This window comes from Gigantopelta aegis, chromosome 4 (genome assembly GCF_016097555.1).
Source record: "Gigantopelta aegis isolate Gae_Host chromosome 4, Gae_host_genome, whole genome shotgun sequence".
Classification (NCBI taxonomy): Eukaryota; Metazoa; Mollusca; class Gastropoda; order Neomphalida; family Peltospiridae; genus Gigantopelta; species Gigantopelta aegis.
In genome coordinates, this window is record NC_054702.1 from 90174023 (window position 1) to 90195298 (window position 21276).

The 21276-nt window shown below is 33.1% G+C and overlaps 1 protein-coding gene across 1 annotated transcript in view; it reads left to right on the forward strand.

Annotated features, from left to right (window-relative positions):
* The window catches only part of LOC121371383 (glycogen phosphorylase, muscle form-like), a 33166-nt gene extending 14442 nt beyond the window's left edge, over positions 1-18724 (forward strand). The window contains exons 5-17 of the mRNA XM_041497229.1: positions 235-346; positions 2050-2132; positions 2675-2818; positions 2945-3037; positions 4323-4469; positions 7322-7485; positions 8271-8385; positions 9155-9463; positions 10933-11154; positions 12905-13032; positions 13644-13778; positions 14320-14386; positions 14742-18724. Of these exons, the coding sequence (XP_041353163.1) occupies positions 235-346; positions 2050-2132; positions 2675-2818; positions 2945-3037; positions 4323-4469; positions 7322-7485; positions 8271-8385; positions 9155-9463; positions 10933-11154; positions 12905-13032; positions 13644-13778; positions 14320-14386; positions 14742-14891 (1869 nt within the window). The 3' untranslated portion in view covers positions 14892-18724. The remainder of the gene's footprint in view (positions 1-234; positions 347-2049; positions 2133-2674; positions 2819-2944; positions 3038-4322; positions 4470-7321; positions 7486-8270; positions 8386-9154; positions 9464-10932; positions 11155-12904; positions 13033-13643; positions 13779-14319; positions 14387-14741) is intronic.
* The last annotated feature ends 2552 nt before the right edge of the window (positions 18725-21276 follow it).

Below are 21276 nucleotides of genomic sequence, written 5' to 3' on the forward strand. Positions count from 1 at the left end.
CAGTATAATGTGGTTTGACTGTCAAACATATCAAGTCCACAATGGGTGATCTCAAGTTGAAATAAGTAACTGTATTCTAGAATCCCTGCACCAACAGAAACCAAGTATGTTTGTTGCTACTGATTAACAATTCGGCTGTTTTGTAACAGATGTTTGGGTTTTTTTTCTTCATAGCTAAGCACCTGCATTCACTAGTATTAATAAACAAATAGTGTTTTGTTTTTTGTATTTTAGGTGGTGTATGCCATGCCTTTCGATAATCCTGTGCCAGGATATGGAAACAACACAGTGAACACCTTGCGACTGTGGTCAGCAAAAGCTCCAATCAGCTTCAATCTGCAGTTCTGTATGTAACTAGTTACATAAATACAGCATCTGTTTAAACCTTTTACAGTGAAAGAAAGAAGTGTAATTTTTCACTTGTTCACCGGATAAGTACATCTAGAAATCTACTTGTCCACCAATATTTTCACTTGTCCAAATAAGTTGTTAATTTTATTCAAGTGCCTGGACAATGTTTTTCATTGCTCAAAAGAAAACAGCATTATAATTTTTTACTTGTCTACTGGACAACCACTGAGGCACAGTTTGCTTGTTAGAGCAGATTTTCATTTGTCAGGACAAACAGAGAAGTGATTATTTCAGACACTGTTTTAAAAACAGAGTTCGACAAATCTGCTAGTGCTTTTTAACACAGGGCTAGTGACAAATGCAAAACCAGTAGCTCGATGAGCTAGTGGCTTTAAAAACAAACAAACCCTGCTAGCTCACGATGTTTTTCCTCTACTGACATACATTTGATAATGTTATTCTGACATTGGTCATCGCATAATGTTAACAAATCAGTAAGTATATATTAATATTCAACAAACTAAATTTCGATAAAATGTAGTACAAGAAGTTTCTACATCGTCAATTACAACAATACACATGATACAGACTTCGTTTCCTTTTCACTTTAAAGATTCATGGATGGGAAACAACCTTAATAAAATGCGTGTTTTGATTGGTTGTTCAAGTTATGTTGTAGTAAAATCTTGCATCTGTCAACAAGGTAACAAAGCTGTGAATAGCCAGTCCCAATTAATTAAGAGGCTAGTATAACAGAAGTACAACCCCAATCCTGTTTAGAATTACTGTGTTTGTCTTATTTATCTGTTGTCTTCTAATTTAATGCCACACATACTTGCGATAGGGATGTTGGCAATCGGGGAACGCAATAACAGAGCCGGCTTGACCTGTTTTAATTTGTGTAGCAGTTTGGATAATGTTTGACATCTGTACAAGATAATATTTTTTTGTTTTTGTCTATGACTTAACAAGTTAAATCTTGCCAATATATTTGTTGATATCTGTCTGACAATGGATATAGTGCCCCGTAGGCTACTTGAACAACTGACATCACCATTCCTGGTGACAATTCACTACCAAATACATTGAACAAGACAATGCATTATCATGCTACATTGTATTGTGCATTAAATTCTTTTGTTTTGGGTTGTTAGAGAGAGGAGTTTGTTACATTACTTAGCCACTCCGGGTGTGGGGTGTGTGCAAAAGCGAAAACGGGACAGTGGTTTAGGTAGGATCAAACATGACAAAATAGGGTAGCTAATAAAAACAAAAACTAAATTATTATTTTATTTTTGAAACTTCATTCACCTCTACAGGTTGAGATATATTTTCACTAAATAATACTAATACTATTACTAATGAAAAAATTAAAAATTGAAAAATATATACTTCTGGTGAAAGGTTTAAAGTGTGTATGATTATACAATATTTATGGCTATTCTTTAAACCATATTTAATAATAAATAATAACTGCATGCTAAATATTAATAATCAAAGCTACAGGATGTTAATCTGTATTATTAATAGAGAATGGTGAGAAGTAAATAATTTCTTCAGACATGTAAATGGTTAATGCAGGTCTGTGTGTTCATCATTATCTTTTTACCAGTAAGCTGAGGAAGTCAACTTGTTGAGTAGATTTGACTATTTGTAACCTGCTTTGTACTGCATTTCAACTACTTTGTTTTCTTGCAGTCAACAGTGGTGATTACATTCAGGCTGTATGTGACCGTAATCTGGCTGAGAACATCTCACGGGTCTTGTATCCGAATGATAATGTAAGTCATTGATGTTGGAAAAGAACTGTCAATTTCTCAATATATTGTAATTGGTTTTGAATGTTAGACACATAGGTTACTCCTTATAAGTTGCATCTTTAGTTTTTTACCTGCTAAAACGACATATGTTAACATCGGGATCAGGTTATCATCAATTATTTATGAATTGAACCTAGATGTTGCTGACAGGTTAAGCAAAGAGCATATTATATTATTGTTTATGAGAATCCGAGGAAGACCGTTTGGGCATGGAAAGCGGAACATATATATATTAATTTCAATTTGGTTATATTCTTGACCAAATAAGAGTTTACACTGTGCTAAAGAAATAAAACCCATATGACACTCGCCAAATTCTCCAAATGCAAATTTGAAAAACAGTCGACAAATTTTAATTTAATTTGGCAAAATAATTCCATGTAATTGATATTCTGTGAAAAAATAAGTGGGTTTATGCAATTTTTAACAAATTTGGTACATTTTTCTGCTGACCATGTTAAATTTGTTTTTATTATTTTATGTTCTTTTTAATTCTTTTACAGATATTTGAGGGAAAGGAATTGCGTTTAAAACAGGAATATTTCCTTGTGGCAGCCACTCTACAAGACATCATCCGTAGATACAAGTCATCCAAGTTTGGATGTCGTGAAGCCGTTAGAAAATCATTTGATAGCTTTCCAGACAAGGTGTGTAAACATTTACATGGTAGAGACAGTTTGGTAATACTTTTTGACTAATGGTGATCTTAGGCAGAATAATTATGCTGTGAATCTATAATTTTTGCTAACATGATATGATACATTGTTTTGCAGGTTGCGATCCAACTGAATGACACCCATCCATCACTTGCTATCCCTGAACTCATGAGAATATTTGTGGACATTGAGGGAATTCCTTGGAAGAAGGTCAGTAAATGATACTTGTTTAGTTCTTTCATTGGAATCTGCTTCTTGAGCATGTACTGCTTTTAATAGTACACAGACCTATTTTAGAAACAAATGCATTTTATTTTATGTAAATGAACTGTGAAAAACAGTTATCAGAAGAGTGAGAAATAATAAAATTAATTTAAAAAAACAACATTAATCAAAACAATGTTTGAATTAATGTTTCATTCAAAATGAAATTCAGTAATGGAGCATGTAATTTACTTCCATTTTTCAATATTATGATATTGCATATTCAGAGTTGAAAATTAGCAGTTACCCGTGGCGACCTTTATTGGTTAAGGGTAACTAAGAATTTTACAAATGTAGTCCATTGGGCGACCATCGATTTTCGTGTCTGGCCAAGCATGGTGCCAATTAAAAAAGAAATGCACTGAAACTGAATCGACTGTGACAGCAAAAGACATGGAACATGAAATAAGATACCAAGACTTACATGATGACATAACCATCCTAAGATTACTGTAATAAACAATACATATGCTTTTATGCTTTGTAATATGATTTTAAAAAAAACATCCTATCTTTTGGTAAAAAAAAAATTTTTGACTTTTTTTTTCACCGATTTTTTTTCTTTTCGATATTTATTTTATTAGTAGCCTACTACTGTAGCATTTACAATATCCAAATTAAATGCACACGAGGAAATCCTTTACTGGAAATTTCATCCCTCTTGCATCGCCACAAAGATGACTGCCACTCCCAGACTAATTTATTAAAGTACACGCAATTCTACCTTTAGTCTCTTTGTACTGCATTATATTTTACTTCAGAGACAATGCAAGTCAAGCTGCATACCTTGGATGTTCTAGCATTTTGTCTTCACCCCTGTATTAAAAATTAGATTTAATCTGCATATAATTAAATGGAAATTTGTAAAGAATTTTTTTTATCTAGACTGGATTTCTTTTTCAAAAACTGTTATTTGAGTTGGTATAGGTTTAAAACTTAACATGTTTTTATATCAATTTTAACTTTATTCATTTATTTATTATCGGTTTCCTTATGAAGCAAACAAACTATATATGATGAGCACAGGGTTATTATTTAACAAAGAACATTCTAATTTTGAATTTGCCTGCGCAGTTATATTTCAATGTGATAATTGGAGGGCTAGTTGAATTTGAGAAGGGCTAGTAAGATTTCTCTTTAACTGGCCCTGTTGAAGACCCACGGTTTTTATGTTAATTTTCAACTCTGCATATTTATTTCATGTGTTATTTGTATCTCTTTTGTTTTATAGGCATTTGATATTACAGTTAGGACATGTGCATACACTAACCACACTGTTCTGCCAGAAGCCCTTGAGAGGTGGCCATGTTCTTTGTTAGAGAGAGTGTTGCCAAGACATTTGCAGATCATCTATGAAATAAATTACCTGTTTTTGGAGGTAAAAGTAGCATAGTTACTAGTACAGTAAAAACTCTGATGTTACAGCCATACATGGGTCTTATTAATCCACTACCGGTCCAACTGGAGGGGACTATAGGTTACATCTCTGTCCGTCTCTCTGTCTGTCCATCCATCTGTTCCACTTATAGGTTTCCAGATGGGGTTTTTCACAATGCCATAAGATATTGAGCTCAAATATTTTGTGCAGTTTTATAATATATTATTACATAGCAAATTTTGCTTTCGTGACAATTTACCTATTTTTGATAGCGTTATAGCCCTTGCACTTAGGAGATATGGAAATTTGTTTTCCAGATATTTTCCCCAAATGCCTCAGGATATTGATCTGAAATTTTGTGTATGGCTTTACAATGCACTTTTACAGATCAAGTTTGACTTTCCTGATGATTTACCCATTTTTGACCGAGTTATGGCCCGTGAATTTGTTTTCTGATCTTTTCAGGGGGACAGTTGTGTGTATTGCTTTGTTATGTTCTGTTACGAACCCATTTACCCATTTTTCACAGAGTTATGGCCCTTGAACTTGTGAGATAAAAAAAATAAGTTGCACCCAGCAGGGGACTGATATTGCTTTAGCAGTACTCTCAGACTGCTTGCTTTCATCAATGTGTACTTGAGATTGGAAGTACGAGAATGCAATAACAAAATTTTAATACGATGTCACTTACATTTTCTACTTAATGCATATTGGACACTATTAGTGTTTGAACACACTATAGGCTACTGACTACATGGTGACTATCACAACAGTTATACACAATCTCGTTGTGATTGTGATGAGTTGAGTTTGCAAGAAGTGTGGCTCAGTATTCATTAGTAATAATTCTTCATTGCAGTAGCAAAATAAAATCGTGAAATTCCAGAACTTACTGGGTTCTATTTAGTCATGGATATTTTTGTATTAGTCACAAAACACTGACCATGAACATGATTATGAATATATGTTAAGTTAAAAAACACATACGTTTTTCATATGATGACTTTATATATGAGCACAATCGATGAAATACCTACATTACTTTTTCTGGCATATTTATTTTTGACAAAAATCTTGGAAATAAAGAAACAATAAGTACAATTGTTAATTTTTATTAGTCCCCTACCGATTCAACCAGAGGGGACTAGGTTTCATTTCCATCCTTCTGTGTGACTGTCCATCCGTCTGTTCCACAAATAATTTTCCAGATATTGAGTTCACATTTTGTGTACAGCTTTATCATTTACTGTTACAGATCAAGTTTGACTTTCATGGCAATTTATCAATTTTTGAGAGAGTTATGGTCCTTGAACTTAGGCGATACAAAAATATTTTTTGCCTGGTGACGTCGTAGTTAAGCCATCAGATATAAGGCTGGTAGGTACTGCATTCAGTACCGGCTCCTACCCAGAGTGAGTTTTAACGACTCCGTGTAAGACTACTACACCCTCTTTTTCTCTCACTAACCCACTGTTCTGGACAGACAGCTCAGATAGCTGAGGTGTGTGCCCAGGACAGCGTGCTTGAAACTTAATTGGATATAAGCACAACAATAAAGTTGAACTGTGTCTGGTTGGGAGCATGTATTCCTTTATCAGTACTCTCAGAATGCTTGTTTTATTTCAGTCACATGTAGACTTATAAACCATTGTCTTTAAAGATCTATGACCATACAATTAAACTTATGTTTAGTAATGAGTTGAATTTTATTATTATGTACAACAAACATGATAGGATAGTTGGAATGGGAAAAACCAGTCACATGGTCTGTGACATTCTAACAAGCGTATTGAAACAAACAAAAATTAAATAGTCGGCTATGATCATTGATTACTGTTACTTTATTTTGTACATATATACATACATAAATAATAGATGTACATTCATTAACCTCTGGCTGAAATACAAATATTTAAATGAAGTTTTAATTCAATTTTTTTTAAAGATAAAAAAAGATAAAGAATAGACGTTAAAAAAATAGCTTTTTTTATAAATGAGACTATTCCTACATACATGTACCTATTACAATTTATTTTCCTTCTTTTTATTATTCCCTCTACTTCTGAATTGTCTTCATCTAAATTTCATTTCTTTTTTAAAGAAAGTCGAACTTTACACGCATGCCATTTTCGGGACCTCACGTAAGCTTTGTAGGCTAACAGTTATGAACTAATCAAGACAATTTTACCGACTTCACTGATTTCCGTAACGAGTTCATTTGTGTAGGCTACAGATGCTACTATTTAATTCAGTTCCTTTTTTTTCATAACATATTATGAACATTATAAATGAGTTAGCCTTACCAGGCATTGTGATCTATTACCTTACAAAAGTGAACTGTTTCTAATTAATAATAAATTAAATAGGCAAAGGAGTTTTGATCGGATTGGAACATCTTCGAAGATGTCTATTAAACCAGTGTGTTCCAATTTGTATAGCAAAAATAAGTACCAGTCATATATTAAAAGCTTGCATACCGTTCATGTCACTTTTTTTTTCTTCTGGTCTTTCACAAGGTAAATAGTGGCAATACGGTAAATAGTGGCAATCAGTATACACAATTATTTTACGTGCGCTGTTTGTTAAGTGTATGGTGCGTTATTTTTCACACTCGCCAGATTGAAATTACATGCGCTGTATGAGCGCGATCGCACTCGCGCACCTTAAAAGACAAGGTCTGAAAATGGTTTCTTATTTCAGTTATTATCCTTGAAGAGGTTTCACAATTATATGTTCCTTTTAATTACACCTGTTGTTATAAGCCCATATTAGGGCTATGGTACAATTCTCAAACCATACACAATATTTTGTGGCATATTTGCTAAACAGAAATCTTTATTTCATTTTAACAGGAAGTTAAGAAAAAGTGGCCAAATGACATGGCCCGACTTGGCCGAATGTCTATGGTAGAAGAGATGGGAGAGAAAAGAATCAACATGGCACATTTAGCTATAGTTGGCTCTCATGCTGTCAATGGTGTGGCTGCAATCCATTCAGAGATTATTAGAACTGAGACGTAAGTATTTCAACATTTGTTTACCAACTTGAATGATAGTTCTCCTGTTATTTCTGTTAATTGTCTGCAAATTTCATGTTTGTGACACGTTTTTTGAAACATTTTCTTCACTTTACATTCTTATGAGAAATTTTACATTAATTATTTAATAAAAGTAATGCACTGTAATGTAATAAATATAGTTTTGGTTTGATTAAATGTTATGTTTAAATGTGATTTTTATTATTTCTTCATTCTGGTCAGGTCAGGTCATAGGGTTTAACATGCACAATCAGAACAAGCTGATGTGGTGCATGCTGGTCAGGGGTGCAGGTGTCGTCCTGGGCCAGCTCCTTCATCGAGGACAGGAAAAAGATTTGGGGTGGGTGGGAGGAGGAGACCACCCTCGCTGGCAAGTTCAAGAGAATACCAGCAGCCCAACAGGGTCGGTAGTGGGTGGGGGCATTTGTTGTGCTATTAAATTTTTAATATACCGTAAGATTGTCAAAAAGGTAATGGTTGCGCAAATTTTCTTGAAGATATTTTGGCGTGTTTTGGGACGGTTCATCGAAAGAGAGAGGGGAGCTAATGCTTAATTTTTTATTTTAGTTTGTTGAATAGTAGCTTATTTTGGAACCTAGTCTATTGGTAGCCGTCGTTGTTGGTCCCCCATGGTTGTCCCCTAGTTTTAGCCCTTAAAAGGGCTTGATCCGTTGGGTGATCATGCTTTTTAAAAAAAATCCCGGTTCTGTCTTAAACGAACATGGCTGGCTGTTCTTCATTCTTAGTCCTGTTAACTTTTGTAGCTTCAAGGACTTTCATGAAATGTTTCCTGGCAAATTTCAAAACAAGACCAATGGAATCACTCCACGGCGGTGGCTTCTGATGTGTAATCCTGGTTTAGCTGATGTCATTGCTGAGGTAATCTAAGTGCTTTGAATTTCATTTTCAGTTGTTTTCTAAGTCATTATGTCAATAGGTTGCTCTATTATTTTATCACTTGTGTTCTATGTCCATAGAAATAAAAGTTGTTTTTTTCTTCTGATGATTGCACAGTGTACATATTACTTCTACAGCTACCGTTTGTCTGGCTTAAAAATTACAACGTTTGGTTTGTTGTTCGCTAAGACTGGAAGTTCACTTTCATTGTCCATTCATGAGTCAGATTACACATACGTAATACAATCTACAAAAATTTACAAAAACAGTTTGACTAATTTCTTTTCATAAACATGAAATGGAATATTTCATAAGCACAGGCACAAAGAATATTGAAAAATATTTATTTTCTAATAAAATGTGTATGGTTATGTAATGTATGATGGAATTGCTTTAGTAAGAAGAGGGATTTTTATGTAAAAACCCCCAGTTAAAACTGACAATGGGTAATAAAGAGAATAACCAACCCACTACGAGGAGTTACAAATTACCTGTCCCTCGTGAATGAATGTTGTATCTGAGTTTTATTTATACACTGATTCATATAGTTTGAAGATTACACTGAATATAATAATACAAATATGTAATGTCAAATCATTATGATTTTGGTTTGTAGTTGCGAGCATGGGATAGGCATTGGCGGAAACAACGTCTTAAAATTCTGAATATAGTTTATATGCAAATAGTTCTTTTGTTAATTCTAATATGATCACATGAACAATTTTGGTTACAACAGTTTTTGTTTTGTTAGAAAATTGGAGAAGATTGGGTGATCAATCTCAGCGAAATGCAAAAACTTAAGAAATTTGCCACTGAAAAAGCATTCTTGGATCAGCTTGGTCGTGTTAAGGATGAGAACAAACAGAAACTGTGTGCTTACATCGAAAAGCATTACCACATAAAAGTGAATGCCTCGTCCATCTTTGACATGCAAGTAAAGAGGATCCATGAGTACAAACGTCAGCTTCTCAATGTGATGCATGTGATCACCATTTACAACCGACTGAAGAAAAATCCAAACATGAAATTTGTACCAAGGACTGTTTTGATTGGAGGCAAGGTAAGATTAGATTTTTTTTAAATTCTTCAAAAACCATTTCAAATTTAAGTTGAGTTGAGTAATTTTAACATGGTTCAGGTATGTTCAAATTAAAGTATTTATGTTATTCATTTTATAGTTGTTTTAGTACTGTTTATATTAATCTTGCATTTTGTGAGATACAGAATATTGTTGCAAGATAAAATTCTTTATAAATATTATGTATAATATTTTTGTAGCCATTTCTTTTCTGTTAAAGATGTTTGTATTAGTTTAGTGACATTTATGAAGTTAAACTTGAGAACAGGTATTAATTTTATAGTTGGTAAATGTAATATTTTTTAATAGAGAGAGGGAAAAAAAGATAATGTAACTCAGGAAAATAATGCATCATATTATTGCTTTGGGACATGCATACAATGTGTCTGTTAACTGCAACTTTAAAAGATAACACATCGTAAACACAAAATGATGAGTTCCTTTAGTTTTATTACAAATTTATTAAATAAAAAAAGTTGACATTTGTTTTGTATGTAAAACCAGTGGAAACTAGGCTAGTTTTATTTGATAGTTGTGTCCTCAACCTCTTACTCAGAGCAACACAAAAATAATTAGGTGTGGTGTTAGGCGAGGTGGGTTTGTTTGGGTTTGTTTACATTTAATTCTTGGTGGTGTTAATTGTCAAAAATATTTCCAATATTTAATAGTGGTAATTTGCATAACTGCATCATGTGCTGGGGTTGTTGGTTCTCAGGGTTCGTACGCGCCTGGTAAACCCTTGAAAACCCTTAAAAATAAACTAAAGTATTCCAGTGCTTGAATACCCTTGAAAATCATCTTGCGGTCTGGAAAACCCTTGAAAATGATAATTTGATGTCAAATAAAATATAAACGCCTAAAACGGAGGCTTTATTTACTTTATTTAACATGTAATTAAATTATTTGTTTCATTTTCGCGGCACAATTCAAATGCCAATCGTCCAGCCAATCGATGTTTACCGGCTCAGTTGACGTGTGAATGTTTGTTGTTGTTGTTTTCTATCTTGCGATGTGAGGATCACGCGGCCACGAGATCCAAGCGACAGCGTCGCCATATTGGAAAAGAAAGTTTGTCACTTTTTGCCGCTGGGTATTTAGCAAGTTCAGGGAGCGTGTCAAGTTAATGAATCTATTGTAAACCCACAAAGATGGTTGGCACTTGCGTGTTTAACGACCTGTGGAAACTTGGTAAGGTCCTGGAATTTTGGTAAAGTTGACCTGGAAAGTGCTTGAAAAACCCTGGAATTTTGACTTCCTTTAAGTGTATGAACCCTGGGTTCATTTTGCATTGGGGGAAGGATGTTAAATTAGTGTCAAGTTGTAATATGTTAATCAATTATTGTATATTTATTTCTACTCATATAGTTGTTAGTGGATATTCATTAAATTATGAAAGTTGCCGTTATTAATGTTTTACTATTTATATATATATATATTCATTTGTATTTTAGGCTGCTCCAGGCTACCACATGGCTAAGCTGATAATCAAGCTGATCAACAGTGTTGGCGATGTGATCAACAATGATCCAATAGTGGGCGACCGCCTCAAGCTCATCTTTCTGGAGAACTACCGAGTCTCGATGGCTGAGAAGATCATCCCAGCAGCAGACCTCAGTGAGCAGATCTCTTTGGCTGGAACTGAAGCATCGGGCACTGGAAACATGAAGTTCATGGTAGGCTGTTTGTGTTTGTCTGTTAAACGTCGCCAGAATGTGCTTTAAAAAGTTTGTTTTGTTTAAGGACACCACTAGAGCACATTGATTTATGAATCATCGGCTGTTGGATGTCAAACATTTGGTAATTTTGACATATGGTCTTAGAGAGGAAACCTGCTACATTTTTTCCATTAGTAGCAAGTGATCTTTTATATGCACCATTCCACAGACAGGATAGCACATACCAGGGCCTTTGATATACCAGTTGTCTTGCAGAGATTGTGCTTTGGACCACCTTTTAGTTTGTCTCTTGTCATGACATTAAACGTATATGTTGTTGACTAAAGTAGTGTCAGAAATAGAATAAAAATTATTTTCATCACTTATTTCTTTCATATTAAATTGATAAGTAAATATTTTGTAAATATCTATTCAGTGATACTCTACCTCATTTAGCATTCACTTGTTTGGGCTGTCATTGATGTACAAGGTGGTGTTTACTCTTGAAATTAAAATAAAGATGTCAGTAAACAGGAGATTTGTGACCTATATTGGAACAGACTATAACACATTTTGGTGGATATGTGTCAGTTTCATTTACCTTTAAACAAACTTTTAATTTAAAACTGCAAGTTAACTGATTATTTTGAATTGCAGCATAAATTATTAATTATGACCAGCATATTTAGTGAATATAAATTCAATATTAGTACATTAGAAATTTACACAATCTTGCAACCACTTGTGATAAAGATTCTCCAATAAAAATATATTTTCTACTAGTGGATAAAATTATTTCCTATATTCATTTATGGGCATATAGTTAAAGGTGTAATCTTTAAATGTTAAAGCAAAATTTAATAAAAACATGATTTGCAATAGCTGTTATTATGCAACTTTGAGATGGCACCTTTAATACCGGTATAATAAATAACTAACTCAAAATGGTTCTTGACAGTTTTGCTCAAAAGTTACTTATAAATGTCTACAAATATTTAGTTTTGAAGAGGAATAGGGGTAAACCATCATCAGTGGTCCCTCACATATTGAAACAGCAATGAAACTGACACAAGTTGACCAAAATTTATTATAGTCTGTTCCAATAAAGTGCACAAATCACATGTTTACTGACATATTTCTTTTAACTTCAAGAGTAAACACTACCTTGTGCATCAATGAGAGCCGAAACAAATAAATACTAAATTAGGTAGACTATATTTAAATAGATATTTACAAAATATTTACTTGTCTGTTTAATATGTAAGACATAATCGACGAAAATCATTTTTATTCTATTTCTGACAGTACTATAGTCTTTTTTAGCCTCTCGAGAGGTTTTAATCTATTTAGCAACATCAGTTTGGTTCAGGAGGAAAAACAAATTGGTGTTGAATTTTAAAAAAAAGTTTTCGTTTCTGTACCTAAAATAGGGAGGGGTGGGGGGGGGGTGTTGCACCTAAATTAACAAAAAATATAATACATTTTTCTTACTTTCAAAATCTTTTTTTGTTTTTCTAAATGTAAAGTTACTGAAAGATATTTTACGGTAGTCTAAGATGATATGAACTATAGATATATTATCATGAAATGGCCTCTATGTATTAAGGAATATTAGGCCATTATGCTTGAAGAATAATCTGTATTCAAGATGGTCATTAATGATTTTTGTTTTTGAATACTTTTTCAGCAAACTTTTTTAAAATGCTCTGACACTTACCATGTATTTATATGTGTGTCCTGAATGTTTGTTTATATGCTATTCATATAGGCCAATGGTGCACTGACAATTGGCACTCTGGATGGTGCCAATGTTGAGATGATGGAAGAAATGGGACGTGAAAACATCTTCATTTTTGGAATGACTGTTGATGATGTAAATGCACTCAACAAAAGAGGGTCAGTAGCTGGTTTTGTTTTGTTTTAATGCTTATGGGTTGTTTTTTGTATGACATATACACTGCCAAATATATTTTGAATATTAATTCCAGATATCAGGATTTATTGAGCTAAAACAAGTATAACAAAATGTATGTAGTTTATAAAAATAAGAAGAGTAAGCCATATTTTTACCTCTGTCAATTTTTGCCATTAAATGAAAATGGTTAAGATTTCAAATTTGTGGCAGTTCCAATGTGAAGGCATATAATTCAAACAGTTAAACATTGAACTGTGAATATAGTTAATATATAGTTTAATGTTATTGATGGGATCATTTGACCCTATTTTAAGGTTATTTATGGGGCTACAGATTAAAATGGTCCTCCCAAATGTGCAGGATTAATAAAAAGCATGTCTCAGCAATAAATAAAATCCTATTTGTATATTCAGTTTCAGTAAATCGTAGTGTCATAGCTTTCAAATGGTACCAATTATTGTAGGTTAAAATGATTATCACAAATTTAATGAGAGGTTGCCTTTTTTATGGAAATGTACATATACTAGTACTACATCTTAAGTAACAAAAGACTTTTTGGCTTGTATATTTTGGTATATTTATTTTTATGTAGCTACAATCCCAGAGAGTACTATGAGAAGAATGCTGAACTGAAGCAGGTTCTCGACCAGATCAACACTGGATACTTCTCTCCAGGGGAACCACACCTTTTCCACGACATCTTTAACAGCCTAGTTAATGATGACAGGTTTGTAAACTGCACAGAATATATTCTTTTTTTTCTTCAAGTTTATTTCCATTTATTTTCCTGCATACCTTCTCAGATGTTCAGATATTTGAGATGCTTATTTATAATAGGTGGTTGCAAAATTAACGAATCTGGTGATATCAATATCATTTTCTTTTATTGGCCAGTTTTCATAAGGTTTTAGTCTGTTCAGTCATTTACTAGTAATCTCAAATCTAAATCTAGTCTTGCATATATTCACCTATTAGTCATTCTTAGCTATAAGTCGAATCCTAAATTTTAAGCTCTGAATGCATTAAAAAGATGATTGACACATTTATGAGTCTACCCATGAAAGACTTGGTCAGATTTGTTCTTACAAAAATGTTGAATTAGAATAAGCAGTGTATTGCTATTCACAATAACTGAACATATGTAAAATGTCATTGTGCTTAATCTGAAGGGGATTGTGTTCACACTGAAACACTTGTTTTATTCTTAGCAGTTAAAACATTTGTGTTATTTTGTTGATGAAAGACTACGTTTACTTTTTTTTTTTAAGGTTCCGTCTTCTAGCAGACTACAGTACCTACATGAAATGTCAAGAGCAAGTTAATGCAGTGTACATGGTAAACACTATCATTATACTAGTCTTATTATTTAGTTATTTAATTTTTAAAAACGTGTTGGGGAGGGGTGAAGGGTCCATGGGGAAAACTTGTGATGTTCCTTTATACATATTTTTCAGTTATCTGCTCCAACCTCCCTCCCCTTTAATTTTCACCCAGCGAGAAGAGAGTAATACTTTGATAAACTAACTACTATGTATAGCTGTAAATAGGTGACATCCATCAAACTACGATTATAATATTTATGATAAACTAAGTAATATTAGTAGTTATTAAAATGAACTACTACTGCAGCTGAATATTTTATACTTATGCAAAACAAATTCTCTTCTCTCTTTTTTTTTTTTCAAAACAGAACCGAATGGAATGGCTGAAGAAATGTGCATTCAATATTGCCACCTGTGGAAAATTTTCCAGTGATCGAACCATCTGCGACTATGCTAAAGATATCTGGAACGTAAAGCCAAATGAAAACAAACTGCCAGCTCCACATGAACAACTCTAACCACGACGTAGTGAACTAGCCTGGACTAAAGAAACATTTTCCTGTATGACTGTTGATAATAATTACCCTGCTTTTGTGTATTTATATATATGGCTGATGAGGAATCTGCAGTAAGATTTGTAGAAGCATTACGAAGGTTCAGTGACGCTATACTTGAATATTGCTACCATTTAGCAACTAGTTGAATATTGCTACCAATTGACAATTGTAGTTGAACATTGCTACCTAATGACAATTGTAGTTGAATATCACTACCATTTCACAGTTGTAGTTGATTATTACTACCAGTTAGACAGTTGTAGGTGAATATTATTGACAGTTGTAGTTGAATATTACTACCATTTAACAGTTGTAGTTGAAAATGGCTACCATTTGAAAATTGTAGTTGAATATTACTACCATTTACCAGTTGTAGTTGAATATTGATGCCATTCAACAGTTGTAGATGAATATTACTAGCATTCAACAATAGTAGTTGAATAGTACTGCCATTCGACAAGTGTAGTTTAATATTACTAGCATTCAATAATAGTAGTGGAATATTACTGCCATTTAACAATTACTAGCATTTGAGAATTGTGGCTGACTATGACTACTTTTCAACATCAATAGTTGATTATTGATAACTAGTCTGCTAAATGAGGGTGAATAAAAATAATGTTTTCCGATATCCTCTCAGACTAAACAGAAAACAGCTTTAGTAAATATGAATTTATTCTTTTGTAATGAGTAGTGGCATAAAATATTTGAAAAATCTTCATCAGTTGTAAGCAATTCTCAAGCGAATGTTCCAAATTAGAACTGCACAAATATATGGTAAATTGTTATTTATCAGATTTCAGAGGCACATAAAAACTTAAAACAGTGTTTTTTGTACTCCGCTGAAAACTTTCAGATCTGTCAAATATATATACGTTTGTTAATTTTCCCATTAAGAGAACATCATCTTTAGTGAGAATAATATAGCAGAGCTTTAGATAAAGGATTATAGCACACATGATGTACAATATAATGCATCAGTTTAAATACAATCTATGTCAGTGGATGTTATAGATCTTACCAACCACAGTAATTCGTTTGTAATATTTACACTAAATATCCACGTCTTCTTCAGGGAATTAATATATGAACTGCTTAAAAAAAGGAACGAGTTGCCTTTTCAGAATAATTATCAATTTTGTCATTTATATCCAGAAGATACGATAGCTTTAAACATGTGCTGACTTTTTTAAAGGGTGGAAGACTGTCAAATACAGTGATTGCCAAAGTTAACAATCTAACCATGGCTAGCTTTAACATGCCGAACCATATCTGTTGCATTATGTGATGTTCATTTGTTAGTTATTTTAACTCTTTAGAGTTGAAGGTTTTTGTTTATAGTTGATTTGAGATGCAGAGTATGCATAATTTAAACTGGATAAAATAAACTGTTAGGACTTAGTTTATTTTTAGCTAAATAGAATGAAACTAAATAACAGGTCTGTAGTTGGCAGATTTCATTATGAAATGTTTGCTAAATTGAGTAACAGCTTAAACCTTGCCCAGAGAATTATATGTAGTATTTTTTGTAACAAAACTTACATTAGACTGTACATTATGTTATGTTAGAGTAGTTTATTAGCTAAATCTAAGTGAATTAAATTAACGGTAGGGTCACATAAATTAATTTTTAAGTGACAGGTAGCTTTAACAGTTGGAAGCCTGGACTAAGTTAAGCCAGACTGAGCAGAAAAAAAAGTCTGTTAGACTGATTAACTTCACGTTAAACTAAATTACCACTTTGGGAACCAGTCAAAATTGTTCACAAATGTTAGAGAAAAACAGCTAGCTGAACTTAGGGTTGTGTTGCTTTTTTTATGTAAACTATATTTTGTGCTAGTAGTCTGAAGAAAACCACCTAATTGTTAGTTTTATTGATTTCAGTGTGCATTGACTTTTCCAGGGACAGCATTATGTAAAAAAAATAGTGGTTCGGCTCGAGATTGCCAGACTCTCCTTTCAAATTCACGTGTGAAGGAAATTTTCACAGATACAACAAATATAACGCACAAAAAAAAAAGTGGCCGTACCTCTTTAAAGTGGTACGGCCATGGCCGTACTGTCTGTGCCGCCCCTGCTTTTGCAGTGCTTGTATAACATAGTGGTGACAACACTGGAATCCAGCGAAATGATCACATGTATTTATTCCCAGCTGTTCACTTGCACATAATAATGGTTCATGTACAATCAGACCTTGTTTCAACAATCAAAGTTGTCATTATTTTTAGTTTTCTGCTTTAACAAAATACACAGTTATCTCCCTTGCAATTATCGAGAATGCAGATACTTATTTGGGTATGAAGCTATCAAATGGTTATATCATCAGCTGCTAGATTGATTAATAAATGGTAATTGCAGTTGATTGAATAATGTGTTATAGCATATTTGATTCCAGTTACTGTGTTGGGAGGTATCGGTTCCAACTTAAACAGCTGATTAATTGATATGTTTGTTCTCAACAGTTTTGGAGTGTTAAATAGATCTGCTTGAATTTTTCGTACTGTAATCAATTTTATTTCATTGTTTTGTTTCTCATTTGTAGATGTCATTACTTGTTCTTAAAAGCTTTAATTCAATAAAGCATCTTGCTAAGTGATTTTTTTTCTCAATTTATTTGAAATAAAATAGGTTTTCCAAACTGATATTAAGGGTAAATTATTTTTGGTGTTTCTTTTAGTTAGACCAACATTGCAATAGTAAATTATTATTTTTATTTTTTTTAAACATTTACGCTTTATGTTGGTCCACATAATTTTTATTTGAAAAAAAGATGACATCTGTATTTGTACAGCTGTGCTGCTAATGACGGCATTCTGTATTTAAATGTCTGTCATTATTATATGTGAAAATTATCTTTAACTGCATATTTATACATTTAATTTAGCATATTAATTTGTTTTAATTGTAACAATTCAAATTGTCATAATGATAAGTTTTGACTAAAAATAACTCCTTTTATTAATAGCAGGACAATATAATTTTGTTGAGTCTTCATCTGCAATCAGTATTTATTATTAGCAGTAATTCCTCTTCAACATTTTTTCATCTTTTTTAGGTAAAATAGTGCTTTTGGTGATTTTCAGTGATCTGTTGCTCATATATAGTGCTAGACAACTCTCGGGCTTTGCTCATCATTTTCAATAAACTGAACAAACGTACTTGCTACATTATCACTTTCTATTCTTGTTTGTTTTAAATATTTGTTTTTGGATTGTTTGGATCTTTTGGTTTTACTTTGAGATATAGAACTACATGTATTTGTAATTGCACTATTCTGTATCTTTGCCTCCAGTGATCAATATTTGTAATGCGAGGTCATGTTCTTTCATAGTTTGACCTAAAAAACACTACCAAACACTTAAAATAACAAACTAGTGTTTATATACGGTTCCTTATCTTTAAAAAAACAAAACATGCAACCAGTTAGATTATGGCCTTTGTACTTACAGAAAATTCTAAGTTGACTACTATTTAGGTATTTATTGTAAGTTGGTAGTATACATGCTTAGAATACTAGTATATTAAGTAGAACAGTTATTTTCTCCAGCATAATATAAGCAAATGTTTTTTTTTTTTTTTTTTAATTTTGATCAACTTGTTGTTAACCCATTTTGTTATATTCAGCACCTGAATGTGAACATGTACCATACCGTAGATGAAATTTCCCAAATTCTTATATTGATTTAACACGAGCTGCAGTGTTGCAAGGCAGAGTTTGCAATGTTTTGTTGTTGAAGAATTTGGGCCTTTATTTTACTTCTCTTTTTTAAATGTTAAATAAATGTTAAAAGCTTGAATGTGTTCATTGTATTGATATTGATATTATTTTTTATTATATTGTGAGCCAAAGAATTTCTAAAATGTTTTTATCCCCTCTGGCCTGTACATATGAGACACAACGTCACTACTCTAGTAGCTCATCTGATTTTCATTAAACTTCATTTTTAGGAATAGGATCACTACATCTTAACCAAATTTGCATTTTGCCTCTCTGTGTTGAAGGTCAAGGTCACTGTTATAAAAATAGAAATAAGACTCAGTAATTTTATTTCTCATCTGATTTTCATGAAGTTTCATATATAGGAATAGGATCAATCATATCTTAAATAAGTTTGTGCTTAACACCTCTCCATTGAAGGTCAAGGTCACTTACTAATAATAGCATCTAATTTTCATGAAACTTCATATTTAAATAAATTGAATTATTAAACAAGTTCAATGTTTGCCTCTGCATCAAAGGTAAGGTCACTATTATTAAAAATAGAACTTTAACTTCACCACCCTAGCAACATTATTTCTCACATTTTCCTAGGAATATGATCAGAACTCCTAAAACGGTTCATATTTCACCTGTCTATCAAAGGTCAAGGTCACATTACTTGAAACTTAATTTTTATCCTATTTCCATGAAACTACACATACAGGAATAGGATCGGGACATCTTGAATGAGTTAATGTTTTACCTCAGCTTCAAAGGTCAAGGCCATTTTTATCACTTCTCTACCAACTTCATTTCTCATCCAATTTTCATGAAAGTTAACATACAGGGAAACAATCAAGGGTATTTAGAGCATTTCCTATGCCTTGTGCCACAAAAGGTGATACAAAGTCATTACAAGTCGCACAAACTAAGGCATGATTGGGAGGACTGGTTTTTGTGTCTAATGTTGAGTCAGTCTGATATAACCCTCCTAAATCTCGCCCTCCTAAATGTGCCACTGGTCTAGTTTTATCCATAACCAATTTAACACATGCAGTCTTAGATTGAAAACATTGCACACTAACGATTATTTTTTAAAGATTGTTTTATATTTAAATTGGTTAAGTTTAAACTATTACTATTTAAGAGTCAATTAATTAATCAATCAAGGTTTAACGACTCCCCAGCATGAAAAAATACATTGGCTGTTGTGTGTGAAACTAACATAATTGTGAAAATGAAGTGATTATCAACATCAATATAAAAATTCAAAGTTAAATTAAAACTGTAAAGAGCTGTACAAAAATATAAATATTACAGGGGAATACATTTCAACAAAAGTTCAGGATGGAACTGAAATAATTCCATCACATTTCTTCTACAAAATATATCTTTTCTAATCCTCAGTGATTGCAATCCACCAAAATGTCTAGCCCAAGTACTCTGACTGTAGAGGGCTAGACGGACTTTTGGACAGATATTTATCCCTTGAACATGTAAGGGCTAAATATCTGTTGGGAAATATCCGTCTAGCCCTCTATAGTCGGAGTACTTTGGCTACAAAATGTCATGCACCGTTATGGAACATTGAGCTGAAGGATCCTTTTTCAGAATGAATGAGTTGAATATCTATGACTGATGCGAACATGATACAAGACCATTTCATCCTTCCTACATTGCTTATATGACTGCCACTCCCAGGACTGGCTTGACAGAATGAATCTTGTTTGCAACTGCGCCATTCCAAGCATGGGTCGGGACGTAGCCTATTGGTAAAGAAGATGCCTGATGCACCTTTTGTCTATGATAGACCCCTATTGAGCTAGTGCACCACGACTGATATATCAAAGGCTGTGGTATGTGCTATCCTGTCTGTGGGATGGTGCATATAAAAGATCCCTTGCTATCAATGGAAAAATGTAGTAGGTTTCCTCTCTATGACTATGTCAAAATGACCATACCTTTGATATCCAATAGCCGATGATTAATAAATCAGTGTGCTCCAGTGGTGTCGTTAAACAAATCAAACTTCTTCATTCTAATCATCTAGCCAAGTTCCTAAGATATATTAGTTAAAACTATGTTTAAAATCGCTGTAAGGAACACCAACCCTGGTATGAGGCAAATTCAAAGCAGACTTGGCAGCTGAATCCCTTTTCACTACACCTGATGTCACATCGTACGTACTCAACCAAATACAATGAATAAAAAGATGCACTTTCATTTTATCACCATCTCACTTACTATTTAAGAGATGCCTCTTTGACATTGTCACATTGATCTGGGGCAATAAAAACAACACCTATAAACTGTTAGAGGGCAGTCACCATTTTATATATATATATATATATATATATAAGAAAAGCTAATTTATGGTCTATTCTAAATGGTTAAATTATAAAAATATACTCCAGTTTGACTTAAAAAAAAAAGAGTTGCCATACTCCAAATACATGACAGATTTAATGTAAGCATCCAAACCATTCTCTTCGGGGTGGGACGTAGCCCGGTGGTAAAGCGTTCGCTTGATGTGTGGTCGGTTTGGGATCGATCCCGGTCAGTGGGCCCATTGGGCTATTTCTCGCTCCAGCCAGTGCACCATGACGTATATCAAAGGCCATGGTATGTGTTATCCTGTCTGTGGGA